General features: G+C 37.7%; 1 protein-coding gene across 3 annotated transcripts in view; it reads right to left on the reverse strand.

The window, feature by feature from the left end:
- Positions 1-615: 615 nt before the first annotated feature.
- Positions 616-17,795, reverse strand: part of RUNX3 (RUNX family transcription factor 3) — a 38,442-nt gene continuing 21,262 nt past the window's right edge. The window contains exons 4-6 of one of the 3 annotated variants that reach the window (XM_075850517.1): positions 8,719-8,886; positions 6,020-6,022; positions 616-1,133 (exon numbers count right to left, since the gene is read on the reverse strand). In XM_075850517.1, coding sequence (XP_075706632.1) covers positions 616-1,133; positions 6,020-6,022; positions 8,719-8,886 — 689 coding nt within the window. Of the gene's footprint in view, positions 1,134-6,019; positions 6,023-8,706; positions 8,887-17,795 lie in introns of all 3 variants that reach the window. The other 2 variants (XM_075850516.1, XM_075850515.1) reach the window with 2 other exon arrangements.

Raw genomic sequence — 17,795 nt, forward strand, 5'->3', positions numbered from 1 at the left:
TGTACATTGGGAATCTTACAGACTTGTTCTGAAAGAGATCTAACTAAGTAAGAAAATAGAAATGTCTTAAATTACTAAGTTTTAAATATAATAAAAAATTATTTTAACATTTGACTCTTCCAGTTTTACCTTATGAACTCTCTCACTTAAAATCCTTTCATCCCTTACATTACCACATTTTTCTATTCGCGCTTCCTTATGTAATATTTTCAATTATGGGTTTATAGAGATCTATAGTTTAAATGATTTTCACATATATTCCTCTGTCCTTAAAAGAAAACTCCTCAATCCACCGACATGAGGAACCTATCTTCAGATGTTCTCCTTGGATATCATTTGAGCTATGTTTTCCAACTCTGCTTAAATCCTTCATCCTTTTAAGTGATGTTGCTTTCATGGCTTTAATGCTCAAACAGTAATAAGACTAGAGAAGAAGTATCTAGTAGGTATTCTAGCCTGTAATACATTTGTGTGTGTATTATGCTACAATTCATACCATTAAATGTTTCTAGCTGTATTTTTAAATATGTCTAAATATTAGCCAGTTTTTTTCTGGAAATTATATAGCCTCAGTAGGTATTGTATAGAATTAGTCAAGTTATTTTGATGGTATGCTTAGTATGGCCTCCAGACAGACTCATCCATTCTTCCACTGCTTGTGAGACTGGTAGGAGAATTGCTATGACTTCCATCTGCATCCACTCCATCATTCTGGTTGGTCAAGTTATGGTTCATCAAGTTGTTCCCAGCTGTCACACTAGTGCAAGAAGATAGCATTCTTGATGGAGAACGTTCACCTGCAACCATAGAGAACTGATATGATCCAGAAGATGTGCCATAGTATAAATGATATGGAGATGCATTGGTCTGGAATGGTCCACTTTGATTTTGAGATGATCCAGGATATGAAGGTGGAAGGTAAGTGGGATGGAAACGTGTGGTAGTAGGCATACCGGTAACACTTATTCCTCCAATTCCAGTTGTTGAGGGAGATGCAGTATAAGAAAAGGCAGAGGACATGGCACCAGGATAATGTACGCGAGTATCTGAAAATCTGGACTCCGTGAGAGATGGCAAAGCGGAGAAGGATCGGTCAAACTGTCGAGGGTCTGAGAAAGGACTTAAATCTGTTGCTAAAATGATAAAGAAAAAGAGTCATTGGTCTCAATGAAATATTAGTACATTTATTATATTAAAGCACACCCTTTGAATCTATAAAAGGTATTATAAATATATAATTAAGATTGAATATCGCATCAGTGCTTTTACACTTTTCTCTGAAGTCCCATGGTCTGTAGTGCACCATTAAGTGGTGGTGGACAGCTGACTGGATACCATTTTCAGAAGAAGCGCTGGTCAGCGCGAAACAGGCTGTAACCTAAGATGCTGTCTGTCTTATCCTCCCGAGGAAGCACTTTTTAACTTTTTGTATGCCGAAATAAACGGTTTTTCTCTATTGGATGGGTGAGTGCCGCTGTTTCATCTCATCATCTCTCTTACCACAACATGTCAGGATATAATTTTCAGTCTCCTTACATTCTGTTGTATGGCACCACTTTTAAATGTTTAGTAAATAAGCATTTAGTTTAAAACTAGTTGTAAAATTGGACAAAACTATTCAACAGCCCTAGTACAAAAATGTTACACTTGTATTAAAGCATTATTTATCTCAGCATTACAGGCGTAACCCTGCACCATTGGTGCTAGCTTCTTAAAGGGTAATTCTCAACTCAGACATTTATGGCATAAATGTCCGATAGATGTGTGTGCCAGCTCTGTCACCTGCACCTTAATCGAGAGCAGGTGGTCACCGACCCCAAAACGCCTGGTGAGGTGGGCTCTGGCTGCCGATTAAAGGGGGGGTTTAAGTGGAAAAGTGTCTGTGCTTGCGCACGGATCTCTACAATATGTTTTATTGGCAGGGCAGCGCTTGTTAGGTTATTTCCGTAACTCCCATAGAGCAGAATGAAGAGAGCCGCGCACAAGGCCACCTCTTCACTTAGTTCCTGGCTGGAATCAACAGCCAGTGGCTGATTCACCAGGCAAAATGGAGGGGAGTAACCCCTGTTCTTGATATAGGTGAGAGTCCCAGAGATGAGACCCGCATCAATCAGACATTTATGGCATATCCTGTGGATATGCTATGATTGTCTGAGTGGGGAATAACCTTTTAAGTATTAACAGTTGTATAAAATAAATTCCTAAAAAAAATAATCTTATTGGTTTAATTATAGCATTAGTGTTGCCAGTAATCTAAATCTGGCCAAACACGGCCAGATGTCACTCCAACATGGCTGCCACTTAGGCTCCCAGTGAACCCATGCTGTTTTTCTGGCTGATCATCAGGATGCTAGTCCTTACTTTTTCTTTGAAAAAAGAGAACAATTGTTTATAACACAGGGAGATTTACAACATATTGTAAATCTCCGCTAAACTATGTTATATTCGCCATTTTTTTAATATCCAGATCTACGTAATTATCTTACATCCATCGACGAATGTAAGCAAAGAAAAAAATTCTATAAGGAAGTGGGAGACGAACACTTCATCAGTTGTAACCAGCATAATGTGTAGCAATTTAGTAGACAAACGTGTAAAAAAAAATAATGAATTACTGTGACCACTAATTGCTATACAAATTTTACAGCTATACTGTTGTCAAGTGTCATGTGCCCTTTTTCGGATGTGGAGAAGTTCAGACAATTCTCCCATTGATAAGTAGGGAATTTTAGCTACCACCCCATGTAAAGGATTTTACGGCAAAACCAAAGGAAAATGTCCCATTAATTGCACAGAGGGAAGTTTGTTCACTTCATTGCGTGAGTCTCCATGTCATAGTTAATCTAAAGAATTCACACTATGGAGAGGTTCTTATAGAGGACATTACAGTACACGCTTGTAAGTAGTGCCAGTGCTGATAATGTTTTAGGGAACACATACCTGCATGGATCAAACAACTGACATGTGATAGTATGCGATGGTGCACATTTTATTCTCATCTGTTTTGCCTTGCCCGCTCCTATATTGTTCTATATAGTACAGCCTACTGGCTGAAGTATTGAATTGCACTTTCACTTTGCCAATCAAAATATTTCAAGGATATGTTTATTTTCTTCTCAAAATCACACCAGCTGCTTCACCAAGTGAATGAGCCCATTTATCCTTAAGAATTTGACCGTTGTAAGTCTGAGCCCAGGGACTAAGAGCTTCCAAATCTGACCTGATCTATCTACGGAAAAGTCAATGTTTTGGATTGGGAGAGCGGCGAGGTGTGGTATGTATATAAATTAGAAGCCATATAGAGGTCACCATTTCGGATTAGTGGTGTCCGTCTTCTTGGCTTCTAGTACATAATAAGGCACAAATTACATCTAATAAGCTTTTCATATAAATAAATCTGCATAAAGGATTGAACACAAAATGTAGTTAATTTTCGATAGTGGTACGTAGATAGATGACTTCATTGGGGTAAATTGAAGCTCCTGGGCCCCAGTGCAAACTCTTTAACAGGGTGCCATGACAGTTGCACAACATTATCATGTCTGCAGTAGCCAATAGATAGCAAAGATGTTAGTGGGTACATCTTAATAACCCACATTCCTCTGACTGGGGACCAAAACTATCTGTGCACATTACATTATTGAATGAGTCTCCTTTTTGATGATCCTTAGATCGATTGAAGGTTCTGGATCCTTTACTAGTATAATGTACATTGAAACTTTTGGATTGGGGATTGAGGGTCATTCAGTGAGAGTAGGGGCATCTTCCAGACCCCTTAAATTTGAGCTTATTTATGCATCTTTATTTTATCTATCTTTATTTTTTAAATTTGCATTAACTAATGTACAGTTTAATATCGTATGCAAGACAGAGAGCAAGAAAAATGGTCACTATCACATCAGGACTGTAGGATGGAAGACGGTAGTTCTCTATTAAGCTTTATGATTTTTTTCAGTGTCCACATTCAGCACATTTCAGTTTTAGGGCTTATTTAGACGAACGAGTAATAACTCGGACGTGAAATATGTCAGTTTTTCACGTCTGATTTGCATAGGCTTGAGTCTATCAAGGGATCTGTAAAAACGGACAAAAATAGGACATGTTAAAACAACGGCCGTCTGAACAGCCCCATATAGTCGTGTGACGGCCATTACAAAAATGGCCGTCACACCGACTACGTATACGTTCGTCTGAATAAGCCCTTAGAATGAATCTAATGTGCTAACATTATATAACAGAGAAACATTTAAAGCAAAAAGAGTTAATTTCCCAATATTTTGATAATGTCGGATGTTGGCAAACTATTATTATAATCCTGTTTATTTTCTGTACCCTTTCAAACCCCCAGAGTAAACTCGTCTTGCAGAATTTCTGTTCCCCCATTCAGTTGGATTTTAACCAAACCCTAGACTTGCTTTTCTGTGGTTCCACAATGCTTTGCTGGATAGTTAGATATATGGAATTCATTAACAATTTAACTGTTTGTGACTTAAAAAAAAGACTGTACCCACATACACCATGGCACATACTCATATACCATCACACACCTATTAAATGCTAAATAATCATTGCATTTGCTTTCTAAAACAAGACAAGCTCAAAATATCAGATAGGATGATACTCAAATATATGTATATTTTAACATTCTGGATACCAAGAGAAAACAGTTTACACTTTGTCCCATACACTGTTCTCTCTAAGTTGCATTATCTGGAGATGAAAGAGTTAAAGTGCCGATCCCTACAGACAGGTACAGCTGCTATTGGGTTGCTGGACCTCATTAGAATGTTGTTTTAACTCTTTCCTTTCCAGAGCACACAAGATTCCTCATTTTAACCATGATGTATAAAAATGAATACGTGTGTCTTAATCTAGCTCAATATGTACTGTCTGCACATGAATGTGAAGTCTCAAAGTAGTTAAATCCTATACCAGGATATTATGCTAAGACTCTGGAATTTTCCAGCTTGTGCTGACATTAGATATCAGTCCTACAATAACGGTGTATATTGTGTCTTTCATAGTTAGATTCTTGTGGAGAACTGGAAATTCCAATGTTTGCTACTAGATGTCAGACACAATTACGGTAAGGCGGCTGTATAATGTTCAGACCCACATTATCCTAAAAGGACAAGGTTTTTACAGTTTCCACTGAAATCATATAAAAAACATCCAAATTAGATGTAGCTCCACAGAAGAGTCATAAATATTGCGAACACTGAGGGGGTGGATATTTTGTACTGAATATAGCAGGGAAATTCTCTTTCTATCCTGACCAGTAGGACTAGTGTCTTGTCCCAAACCTGGGCACTGCACCTGTCCATTCTGGACACGTAACTAACTAAGCAGAACCAAACAATGAAACAACTTCATTAGAGTAGAGGCCAAACTTGCACAGACATGACACCATCAAAAGCAATGGGTTTCCCTACTTGGCTTTTCTGAGGTGTGGAAATCAGAAACCACTGATAGATCTAAGACCAAGAGGTCCATTTCTATACCAGACCCGAAACCCCTCAATGCAGTTGGGGGTCACAGATTTTTACTCCCTTAAATATAATAAAAAGTGGAGAACCCCTTTAAGTAGCTGTATGTCTAATAATTTTCGCAGATTATTTTCTCGCTGTCATTTTGTTACATAGTTATCTCCTTAATGTTTTGTTTTACAGCATGTGTTTTTAGTGTTTTACATTTTTCATGTGAAATGAATCGCAACGCTCATTTTCATTCCTTGTTTGAAAGATTTGATGAAGAGAGGCTCAAGAAATATTGATAATATAAGCAACATCTAATCTGCATATTTTTCTTAATGTATTTTAAAGACTGATTTATAATATGGACTCCATTTACAAGAGAGTGATTTAGTAAGGCAGCTTAGTGTGCTATGTGTATGCCTATTCCAACACATAATCTGACTTTAAAACACATACCACAGCTGATGCTTGGTATATAGGCAACAATCTGATCATTGATAACAAAATTAATGCTTTATAATTATTGTAACACTATCTTTTTGTACTACCTTGGTAGCAAGTGCTCTATAAAAACACAGCAGGACTGTAAGTATTTCAATTTACCAGAAATTGTCCTATATTCCTGTCCTTTAAGGCCCTTTTACAACGTGCCAATTATCGGGCAAACGCTCGTTCCCGATTATTGCCCAGTTCAACGATCAGCCGATGAACGAGCAAACGCTGGACACTTGTTCAACGGCTGGTCACATAGTTTACGCAACAAAAAATATTGTTGTCGGCAGCTCATCTCCCTGTGTAAACAGGGAGATGAGCTGCCGACATTATAGAAATATATGAGGAGAAGTGATCAAAGTAATGAGCGCTCGTCTTCATACTAGCTCCTTGTGAATAGAGCAAACGAGCGCCAATCAATGAGCTGTATCGTTGATCGGCGCTCGTTTACATGGCCCATGTCAGATTGTGTAAGCGGACCCTAAGTTTTGAACCGCCATTTACATTGTCAGCAGATAGGATACTGCAAACCTGCCCATTGCCTGCAAACTGTCTGACATGGAAGCCGGGTGATAAGAAATCCCTCTGGTTGCAATAATCTTCTTTACTATATAATAAATTCTTCTAATATTATATCACGTGATATGCCCGGCTTGCATGTCCCTTATGAAATAGCATGACAACATTGGACTACTATACATATAGTGTAATATAGTGGGAACTACGTGCTTGATAAATACTTACGTATATATTCTAGAACTTATATTCACAGGATATTGTTTGGTTCTCTGAAATCTTGTTCAAATGACACCTCCACCCATGAACTTCACAACTTCAGCTTCTGTTCCTTCATTAGAATTGTATTATACTATTTCCTTTTTCTTGTTTATTTCTCACCTTTTACAATATGCGCCCTCTATACCTTTCCCCCTTTGCCTTCAAACAAGGGCTATTCTGAACTATTATCTCGATGGCACCAAGTGACCTTTTTTCTCTTTTCACTGAATTTAGTCTTAAAAAAAAATAATAATTTGTTTTTGAAGTTCTATAGAGAGGTCTATAGAGCAAAATGGCAGCAAAAATATCATACCTAGAGCATTCTGTGTTTTGATAAAAACACCACTGACCCCAAATGGACACAAAAATGCAGTCATATTACGGCCATCTGAATCCAGCTGTAAATGAAACATCTTCACTGCACATGTGAATCTTAGGCTTTTTTTTCACATTTCGTTGCAAATTCTGTCAGATTGCGCTATTCTTCCTATCAAAACTACATAAACCTTGACGGAACCCGATGTTCCCCATGATAAGTCAATGGGGTCTGGCGGGTGCCTGTGGTATCTACAGCTCATCATGATCCTGCACTGCGTCTTGGCCACAAAGCCACAACACACATCTGAAGCCAGAAAGCCACATCGCCAATGTAGTCAACATTTTATGTATAGTATGTGTAGTGTAGAGATGAGAGACAAACATTTTGCACAATATCCTTATTCCTCTATATCTATATATGTTGCTATACATGTTATTGATACTTGATATTTTGTTCTCTTAGGATGGCAGCAGTAACAACAATAACTTATTCAGTCCTTTTGACCAAATTAAGTGCTCCCTTGCTATAGGAGAAAAGATTGTGGGACAAACTTAACATAATGCTGCTCTTAGTGTGACCACAGGATCAGAAATACATGTGTGCCTTTAAACACACAGATGCACACATATTCACGTGCTTGCCATTCAGTAGCAAAGGTTTTCCAATGACAGCTAGGCAGTGTTTTGTTTAATAGCATGCCAAGTACCTCTAGCCTAGGGGCATTTCCCATAGAGATGAAAAACCCCTTGTTTCCAATCGCAAAATACTGTTAACAGTTACACTGCCAGCAAATGTGATAACAGGCAACTTTAAGCCATGAGGAAACAGCGTGGGATAGTCGCTGAAAGTTTCATCAAGTTATCTGCAGTCCTGGATCTTACAGTGTCATGGGATTTTCAGACTGCACCATGTATATGTCTGATTTAAAGCCATAAATACACAAACAACCTCCTTCTCTCTCCATGGACAGAATACAGACATAGTAAATAGTGACTGTATTCTGTGAATGGTGCCAAAGAGAGCAGCGACATGGAATTTGATATCTTTACACATAAACTACTCTATTAGTCAAATTGCTCTTATTTGTAAAGGAGCAAATTGGTTGATAGGTATACAGTATATTAGGGTGCACCTAAGAGTATATTCACATACAGAAGAAATTTCTGTGACTGTTCCATTCAACTGTAAGGAACTTGCAGAAATCAACGTGCCTGTTGCCAAAATAACCCTTTTCAGATGAATAGAACTGATTTTCAGTCGCAGAAATTTCTGAAACAAATCTGTTGCCTTTGAATATACCCTATGGGCACGTACAGATATAGCAGAAATTTACCGCTGTAAATTTTTCCACAAATTTCAGGCAATTACGCAATAAATCTGCAGCAAAATCTGCTTTTCTGCAAATTTTTTTTTTTTTTTGCTGTGCTATGTACTATTATACTGATGTCTTTCCATGTAGTATGTAAAAGCAGGGCCCAGACGATATTTTCACCATAAATCCTTCTCTAAATAATCAAGTCTCTTTAGCATGAGTGCGATCATTAGTATTGTCAGATAAGATGCCATAAATGCTTAATCATTTCTCTTTCTTCTCTTATATTTCCCACTTGAAGTTGTAATATAAATATGTATAAGAGCAATAACGGATTATCTTACCTTGTATTTGTGTTTGAGCTTGGTTGCTAAATGGGTTAGGGTTAGTCAGTGAGGGTCTTGGATTAGGATTGGGCTGAACCCTTATCCCCTGCCTCCGTATAAGCTCCAGATCACTGTAGCGTTCTGAGAAATGCTTGCTTGCCTGCTCTTCATGCTTTTGTCGGTGCCCTGAAACATCCAGATATGATCAGTGAAAGAGCATTTACCCCTACAATGAATAAGTCACCAGTACATAAAAGTCTTTGAGATATATTCTTTTGTAATTATACATGTTTCTGTAAAAGCTGCAAGGCAACCATCATGTCTGCTAGTTTAGATTCTACAGGGACTGTCACCCAACTTTCCCATTCCTTTGAATGACAAATTTGACTATGTAGTCAGCAGTAAAGAAGGGGGGGGGGGGGGGGCTGTTTCAATGTAGATTTGGGTTTTTAAGATTTTAGAAAACTAGGTGAGCACCCTAGTGGGAGCTGTAATAGCAGTCATATATAAAAAATAAAAAAAAAAGAATAAAAAAAGAAATTATCTTAAAACATGATTTAACGTCTTGCTGGTTGCAAATACTCTGTAATGAAAGGTTGTTTTTTATTATTAATATACGCTTCTTTTCAGATAGAACGAGGCCGAATATTAATGACATTTGCTTGCTAAAAGTCTGTCTTGGCCTAAAATTAAAACATTTTGATATCTAAAATTAGAGCAGTAATATAATCGGATTGTTAAATTGTATGCACAAGCATCTGGTGTACATATGAGATCAAATTCTATTCTTTATTTTCATAGAATCAAAATGAGACACAAAACACTTGGAGTACATCAGAATGACCAATTGAAACCACCATTGGAGCCACGTTAAAAATATACCAGAAATTGCGTAAATATAAATTCTCTATTACATTGATACAATAAAAAATGCTCAATTACAAGCAGGAGCAACCCAATAATAACCTGCAGGGGATTGCAAATTATCCCCCCCCCCCCCGAGCTGTCACCAAAATTAAGTTATGTTTATAGCAGCCCCTATTCTGTTAATGCCATGCTGACACACAATGTTGTTCTGCACACCTGCAGAGATATCTTCTGCTTTGCAATAGATGTAAGTATAATCCGTTATTTGCTAATTCAATACATTTATAGAAATTCTGATTACATATTTACTTTCAAAATAATTTTGTCATGTTTAGCAATTAAATTCAGGTCTTCTCAAAAGCTGTTAATCCAGCAATGAACAATAATCCCTAGAATAGATTGTCAATGGTTATCTAGCATCACATGATTTCTGAAAGCCATGTTATATGGAACCTGATGATTTGGCATCTCTGGTAGCTTTTACCATTTTATTGTTCTAAGTATTGTTGTAATTTATTTTTATGATTTTTATGTAATCTATTAATAATTACATTGTTGAGCAAAAACAAGAGGCAAATCACAAAAACAGTAATAACAGTAAAGAATGTAGGTAACACAATGTCTTGCAGGCAGCCCTCCGTCTAGGACAGCCAATCATGAGGGGTATAGGTGTGAGTCAGAGGTGGATGACAGTCATAGCCACTATAAACAGCCCAACCAGGAAATGCTGCTGCTTTGTGGGGGCACAGACAGGAGAGAGAAGACGTCAGACAGAGAGTGAGAGATAGTAAAACACATAATACAGAGAGATAGTGGATTAGTGTCAGTGACTGTGCTTCATAGTGAGGAGAAGAGAATAGATAGTTAGATTTACAATAATTTGATAGGGAGATGGATATTAGAGAGAGATAGGAGTCAGTCAGTCAGTGTGTTAGTTAGGCAGGCACAGACAGCCATTGCTGAAAGTGAGTGCTGCAGCAGCTACACAACTCTTAAATTAATTTGGGAATCACCAATCTTCATCACATCATTCACAAATCGTCTTCAAGAAGAAGACCTTAGAGTGTCATACACGACTTTTCAGGGCAATCATGGCACTTTCGATTCGTGACGAACTAATTCGGACTGAATCGTTACGGCTAGCTCGATAGAATTGAACCTGAAACGAATTTCAGAAAAATTTGCACATCTCTAATCATGACACATAGGTATCTCTAGGGCAGAACAAAAATCTATACTCGTAATTTGCATCCCTTTTAACCAAACAGTTTCAGTGGGGTCTACATCAAGTCCATGATATATGAACCATGTGACCGATCTGAAGAAAGGCCACATATATGACCAAGAAAATAAAAAGGAATAAAAATAAATGAAGGCACCTATGACAAGAAAATAGTAGGAAAAGTAGAAAGGGGAGTGTGTGGATATTGATAGGTGTTAATAATGAAAAAGGGTTCCAGGTGTAGCATACTGTCAGGAAGACTTAGCGTAACAGATCTTAAACGGCTGCACAAAACAAGGTGGCATAAGAAATCATCCTTAAAAGTTTCATATACTTTTAATATTTTGGGTGATCATAAATTTACTACATGTAAATAAAATATGTTATTATAATATGTCTCAATGCATTATCAACATTATTATGAGTCAGGTATTTTTTTTAATAACCAGAATACTGTCAAAATCGCTTAGTAAATATATCAAATATCATCAGCATACTAAATTACAAGCCTGAATATGACTCTGGTATGGCTAATGTTTAGTAAACAGTAAAGCATTGTATTTATTTTAATCTAATACTAAATCAATATTCATTTCACATCAAATATTCTTGACATCCACGGCAGACAGTATTGTCAATAATAAGGGAGAAAGTTTGGGTATATTCCTGGAATCAGTTGGGTGAAATTCTGTATGCTAAAATGTAATGCTAGATGTACACTGAATTAGGAGCAAGCAAATTAAATTCTAGTCTTGTTCTGCAATTAATAATCCAGTAGGGAGATATGTGATGTCATATGTTCTTGCATAGGCATTTGTAGCCAGAATTTAAATTATTCAGAATAATATTATTATTATTATTATTATTATTTGAGTATGTTATTGAAAGAGTGTAACTCATACTCATTTGCCCAATTAGTGCATGTTAAACTGATGAGGTAGGGTTCCCAAATTGGGACCCCCACTCTACCAGCTAGAACTGACTCATGCCAAGTGGTGCTCTTTTCCTTAGAGGAGTACTGCTGTTTATTGAAAACATTGTGACCTACTGCAACCAGCTTATTTCTAGTGGACCCACAATCTAAAAAGGGGCCGTCCAAACAGGACAACCCCCTTAACTTTGGATGGTTATTAGGTGTATTTGATGTATTTCAGTCAATTGACTGGAAAAAGTAAAACTTTCCATAATTTGGCATGCTGAAGCAATTTGGTGAAACATAAGAAAACAGGCATTTATATATATATATATATATATATATATATATATATATATATTAGTCCTGTTTGGCCACTAACTTACAGAGCTAGTGCTAGTGATGTGAGGAATTTAAACTGGTAGCTCCTTCTTAAAAAGGTTTGCTCATAAATATGCTCATATGATCATTAGGAAGAAAAACATGAATGAAAAGTGCATTAATTTTATGTAAGTCGCTTTAGGGAAACATTATGTTACACTTCATGTTTGATGATAACTTGCACTTATATGCCACTTGTAAGGGATCTTTGACGTCAATCTTATGCTTATTTATCTTTCCTGAATTTTTCACAGGCTCTTTGTAAACCACACTGCCTGCAGAAAGATTAATATTCCCACCTCTGAAGTGGGAAGATATATGCCAAAAGGATGAAATGAGTTGGTCACACTAATTTCTTTTGCTTTGAGAGGGACAGGGCAGTGGGAATCTTTCACTCTTTCCCTCGAGCATTGGGACTAATTCTGAAAATATTGTTTAGGTACTGTAAGGAAAATATCTGTTTTCTATCATTGCTATAGAATTGTTTAGTATCGAAACAGTCAATTTCTGTTGCTTAGTTTATTGTTCATCAGCTGTGACTTCCTCTGATATATCTGCATAACACCTACATTTTTAACGCTCAGTATCAGGCAGAACTTTTGCAAAGCTTTAGATATAAAGATTTACCCTGTAAGCTTATTTCTAATTATCTTAAAAATTCAGGTCTGACTAAGGTTGACAACCTTTTTTTTACCACCGTCTCATACATAGACATATTGACGTATAAAGCAGTTCTCTAGTCTGAGAACCCTGCATACACCAGGACCCTATACCTCTGTGAAAATAACATAGGGGAGAGGAATATTGACCTGAACCGCAATCAAACCTGTATTTTCAGGATTTGGGTAGAGGTGTACTGTTAAAAAGTAGATGAATTACGACTTTTATTCAACTTGACCACATCCATACTGAACTACACCTCCCCCAGAGGAATTGGGGTTGAGGGTGATCGGTCAAACGATCCCAAATGTTCAAGATGGTTGGGTGAAATTGCAGGGCAGCTAGTAAGCAAAAGGGAGACCTGTTTTTTTTCAATGAAAACCTCTCCTCAGACCCATTCCCAAATATACTGATAAAGGGGTCATAGACATGCCTCAGATTCCTATCCCTCACTGATTCATATAAATTCATATATGCCCTTATCCTTTTACAAAAGAAGGTCTACAGCATCTGTGGTGTGTTTAAAGGGGTTGTCTAGTCACTAAAAATTGGCCAATCCGCAGGATAGGCTATGAATAGCTGATTGATCAGAGTCAGACTTCTGGGACCCCCGCCGATCAGCTGTTTTGAAGGGGTCGGGGTGCTAGTACGAGCGCTGCTTCCCCTTCATTTCCTTTATTGCTCATACTGTGAATCGCCGACACACTTGAAGCAGCGGTTTACAGTATAAAAGCCTTCTCCCATTTACTTCAATGGGAGAAGGCTGTAATACTGTGAACCGCCGCTACAAGTGTTGGCGATTCACAGTGTGTGCAGTGACCGGAATGAAGGAGAAGCAGCGCTCTTACGTGCACTCCGACCCCTTCAAAACAGCTGATTGGCGCGGTGCCACGCATCCTGAGGATAAGCCATTCATTTTTAGGGACTGGATAACCCCTTTAATGATGTTCTTCCGCAGCTTGTGCACAGAACTGTACAATACACACTGCAGCTACTAATTTTTAAAGAGAGAGGCAGCACTATGTGTCAGTCAACCAGTGGTTGGCACAGAAGGATCTTCCTGTAAAAGCAATCTGTGACAGATTGTTTCTGCAAGAAATGATAAGCAGTACATATATATAATGCCACTTATATCTGTATAATCGTCAGGTTCTGGCATCAGCATGTGATGCTTATACAAATATTGTTTACATAGATGTCAAATAAATATTTCTATTAAGGTTTATTATATGAATACACTTAGATAAATAAATTATAATTAGAATGGTAACCTTATTAAAGCGTAGGGTTACCTTGGTGAACTTCCACATGTGTTAGGGAATTGAAGCAAAAATTACATTGATATATTTTGCCGATTGCAGTTAGTTTCTGAATGTCTTGTTATAAAAAGTTGCCAGGGATGCAGGGAATTTAAATTCCCTACTATTTATGGCAGCCTGTACTCTACATATGGAGCACAAGACACAGGATAAATAGATAATGAGTAGAACTTAAATTCATTATGACTTTCCTTCTCTATTAGGCCTTGTTCACACAGTGCAGATTTGATATCTATTTTTTAATCCAATACCAGGAACGGAACCTAAACAGAAGATATATATAAAGGGATGCCTTACACCGCGTTCCAAATTATTATGCAAATTTTATTTTTCGCTGATTTTCCTAAATAGTCGATGCAAATGACAGTCAGTATAATCTTCAAGCCATCAACCGTTGGAGTATAATGCGAATTTTATTGAACAAATCTCCTAATGATTATAGATTTTTTTTTAGAAGTAAAAAACTCAAAATGCACTGTTTCAAATTATTATGCACAACAGAGATCAAAACATTTTAAAGGTTGTAAAGAGAACTAAAATGGTAAATTGTTGAATTTGCAGCTTCAGGAGGTCATATTTACAGAAATGAAAAGCTCTTTCAATCAAAAAAAACTTAACAGGCCAAGTTACATGTTAACATAGGACCCCTTCTTTGATATCACCTTCACAATTCTTGCATCCATTGAATTTGTGAGTATTTGGACAGTTTCTGCTTGAATATCTTTGCAGGATGTCAGAATAGCCTGTCAGAGCTTCTGTTTTGATGTGAACGGCCTCCCACCCTCATAGATATTTTGCTTGAGGATGCTCCAAAGGTTCTCAATAGGGTTGAGGTCAGGGGAACATGGGGGCCACACCATGAGTTTCTCTCCTTTTATGCCCATAGCAGCCAATGACACAGAGGTATTCTTTGCAGCATGAGATGGTGCATGGTCATGCATGAAGATAATGTTGCTACGGAAGGCATGGTTCTTCTTTTTGTACCACGGACGAAAGTGGTCAGTCATAAACTCTGCGTACTTTGCAGAGGTCATTTTCACACCGTCAGGGACCCTAAAGGGGCCTACCAGCTCTCTCCCCATGATTCCAGCCCAAAACATGACTCCGCCACCTCCTTTCTGACGTCGCAGCCTTGTTGGGACATGGTGGCCATTCACCAACCATCCACTACTCCATCCATCTGGACCATCCAGGGTTGCACGGCACTCATCAGTAAACAACACGGTTTGAAAATTAGTCTTCATGTATTTCTGAGCTCACTGCAACCATTTCTGCTTGTGAGCATTTTTTAGGGGTGGCCAAATAATAGCTTTATGCACATTTGCAAACCTCTGGAGGATCCTACACCTTGAGGTTTGCGGGACTCCAGAGGCACCAGCGGCTTCAAATACCTGTTTGCTGCTTTGCAATGGCATTTTAGCAGCTGCTCTCCTAATCCTATTAATTTGTCTGGCAGAAACCTTCCTCATTATGCCTTTATCTGAACAAACCCATCTGTGCTCTGAATCAGCCACAAATCTTTTCACAGTACGATGATCACGCTTAAGTTTTCTTGAAATATCCAATGTTTTCATACCTTGTCCAAGGTATTACACTATTTCACGCTTTTCGGCAGCAGAGAGATCCTTTTTCTTTCCCATATTGCTTGAAACTTGTGGCCTGCTTAATAATGTGGAACGTCCTTCTTAAGTAGTTTTCCTTTGATTGGGCACACCTGGTAAACTAATTATCAGAGGTGTCTGAGATTGATTACAATGATTCAAAGGGCCCTAAGACACAATACCATCCATGAGTTTAATTGAAAAACTAATAATTTAATGTTTATGACACTTAAATCCAATGTGCATAATAATTTGGAACACGGTGTAAAGTATCTTCTTTTCTGGATCCAATTCAAAATGCATACAAAATTTGCATCAAATCTGCACCGTGTGAACAAAGCCTTACTGGGGAATTACCTAAACGCAAGACGACAGCAGAAGGAGAAGGTGGAAACACAACTGGGTTGTGAATAGCAGGGTTTGCATATTAAAAATATTGATATCCAACTTTTAGATTAGAAGAGCAAGCTGCAAGGCATTTCATACATTCATTTTTCAAATCATGTCTTGCATAGTGTCAAATATTACACTAAGAGCAACTTAGTTGATAATTTTAGTCAATTAAAAACACATGCTGTGTCCCGCATTTCCTATGAAGTTGATTCATCCTTGTAACATCTGTTTACCAAGTGCAAGCATTGACGCCAAAAACCTGCATTTGTTAAAAATCTTTTTAATGCAGCCAACAATGACAAAGAGATTGTTAGATAAAGGCAGCACCATCAAAATGATCAAATCTCATTCCAAGCTGTTTAAAGTACATGACATTGTGCAATGTATCTAGGTGCCACCCACTAGGAAACATGGAAGCGCATAGCGATGGCTCTAGTCAATGAACATTTCTGGAAGAATTTTGTCTTATGTTCAAATACAGACTAAATAATATGCAATGCAATTCAATAGTGGGGGTTTATATAGTTATTCTCCATCTTAAAGGGGTATTCCTAGCTTAGAACGTCATGGCATGTTGCTAGGATATACGATAAAATTCTGATCAGTGGGGATCCAATCTTTGGCACCTCCTCTATTCCAAAAAGCACTGTTCTATTCCTATTCCTGACCACCCACTGTGAAGGAAACTGTAGCAGTGCTCCATTCAAGTGAATGGGGAGCATCGCTGAGCAGGGAAAATCAGTGAAGGAACTGAAGAAGTTAAGTGCTACGGTCCTATAATAATGATCGGTGTGGGTCCTGACAGTTGGACCCTAACCAATGAGAAAGTGATGGCATACCCATAGCAATATGACATCACTTCCTGTAAAGGGGAAAACCCCTTGAAAAGTTTTATGAATCACATCCATTAGTCTTTTCTTTCCAATGTCTTACAGTCACTCTAAGAAAACATTAATGTAGGTGCTGTAAAAAGGAAGTTATATAAATACACATTCAATTTGAAAAAATGTTTTCTGCCCAAAATGACGACAAAATAATTTTCTGTTAAATATTTTGCTGACTTTTTAAATTCAAAGAAAACTACAGGATACAGAACGTTTGACCACCATTTACCAGACTTCCAAGGGTTCCAAGTGTTAGTGCAGTAGAGGGAGAGGTATCCTTCAGTACATCAGAGGGGGGTTTTACTTGTCTTGTGTTATACTATGGGGTACTTTCTACTTAAAGGAGCTGACTTCTTTAGACAACTCCTATCCATATGACCTGGGTATAAAAGAGGGGAGTCCCCTTCTCAGAGGGAATGCCAGAACAGAGTATCTCATGGACAGCTCATTGATTTAAGTGGGTGCCTTGAAATGATTGATTTCTGCAGGTGAAATTTGAGCTTGACGGCCACTTTTACAATCGTTACCTCGATAACAGGACCCATGATCAGGTCAACGTTGGGGGACCGGTTTCTAACCAGGTGAAACCCTTTATATATATATATATATATATATATATATATATATATATATATATATATATATATATATATATATACACCCTTGTGTCTTAAATTACCTTGTGCAAAATATGGCTCCTGATCCATCCAATCAGATTAGCTCCTAACTACTGCTCTGGCTATTGCTATTGCCTAAGAATCTGAGATCAACATCAAATTAACCAGTAGGAATCCATTAATAATTTCACCTGATTTGCAGATTCACAGTTCATAGAATGCAATGTGAGAATCAATT

This window comes from Rhinoderma darwinii, chromosome 2 (genome assembly GCF_050947455.1).
Source record: "Rhinoderma darwinii isolate aRhiDar2 chromosome 2, aRhiDar2.hap1, whole genome shotgun sequence".
NCBI lineage: Eukaryota > Metazoa > Chordata > Amphibia > Anura > Rhinodermatidae > Rhinoderma > Rhinoderma darwinii.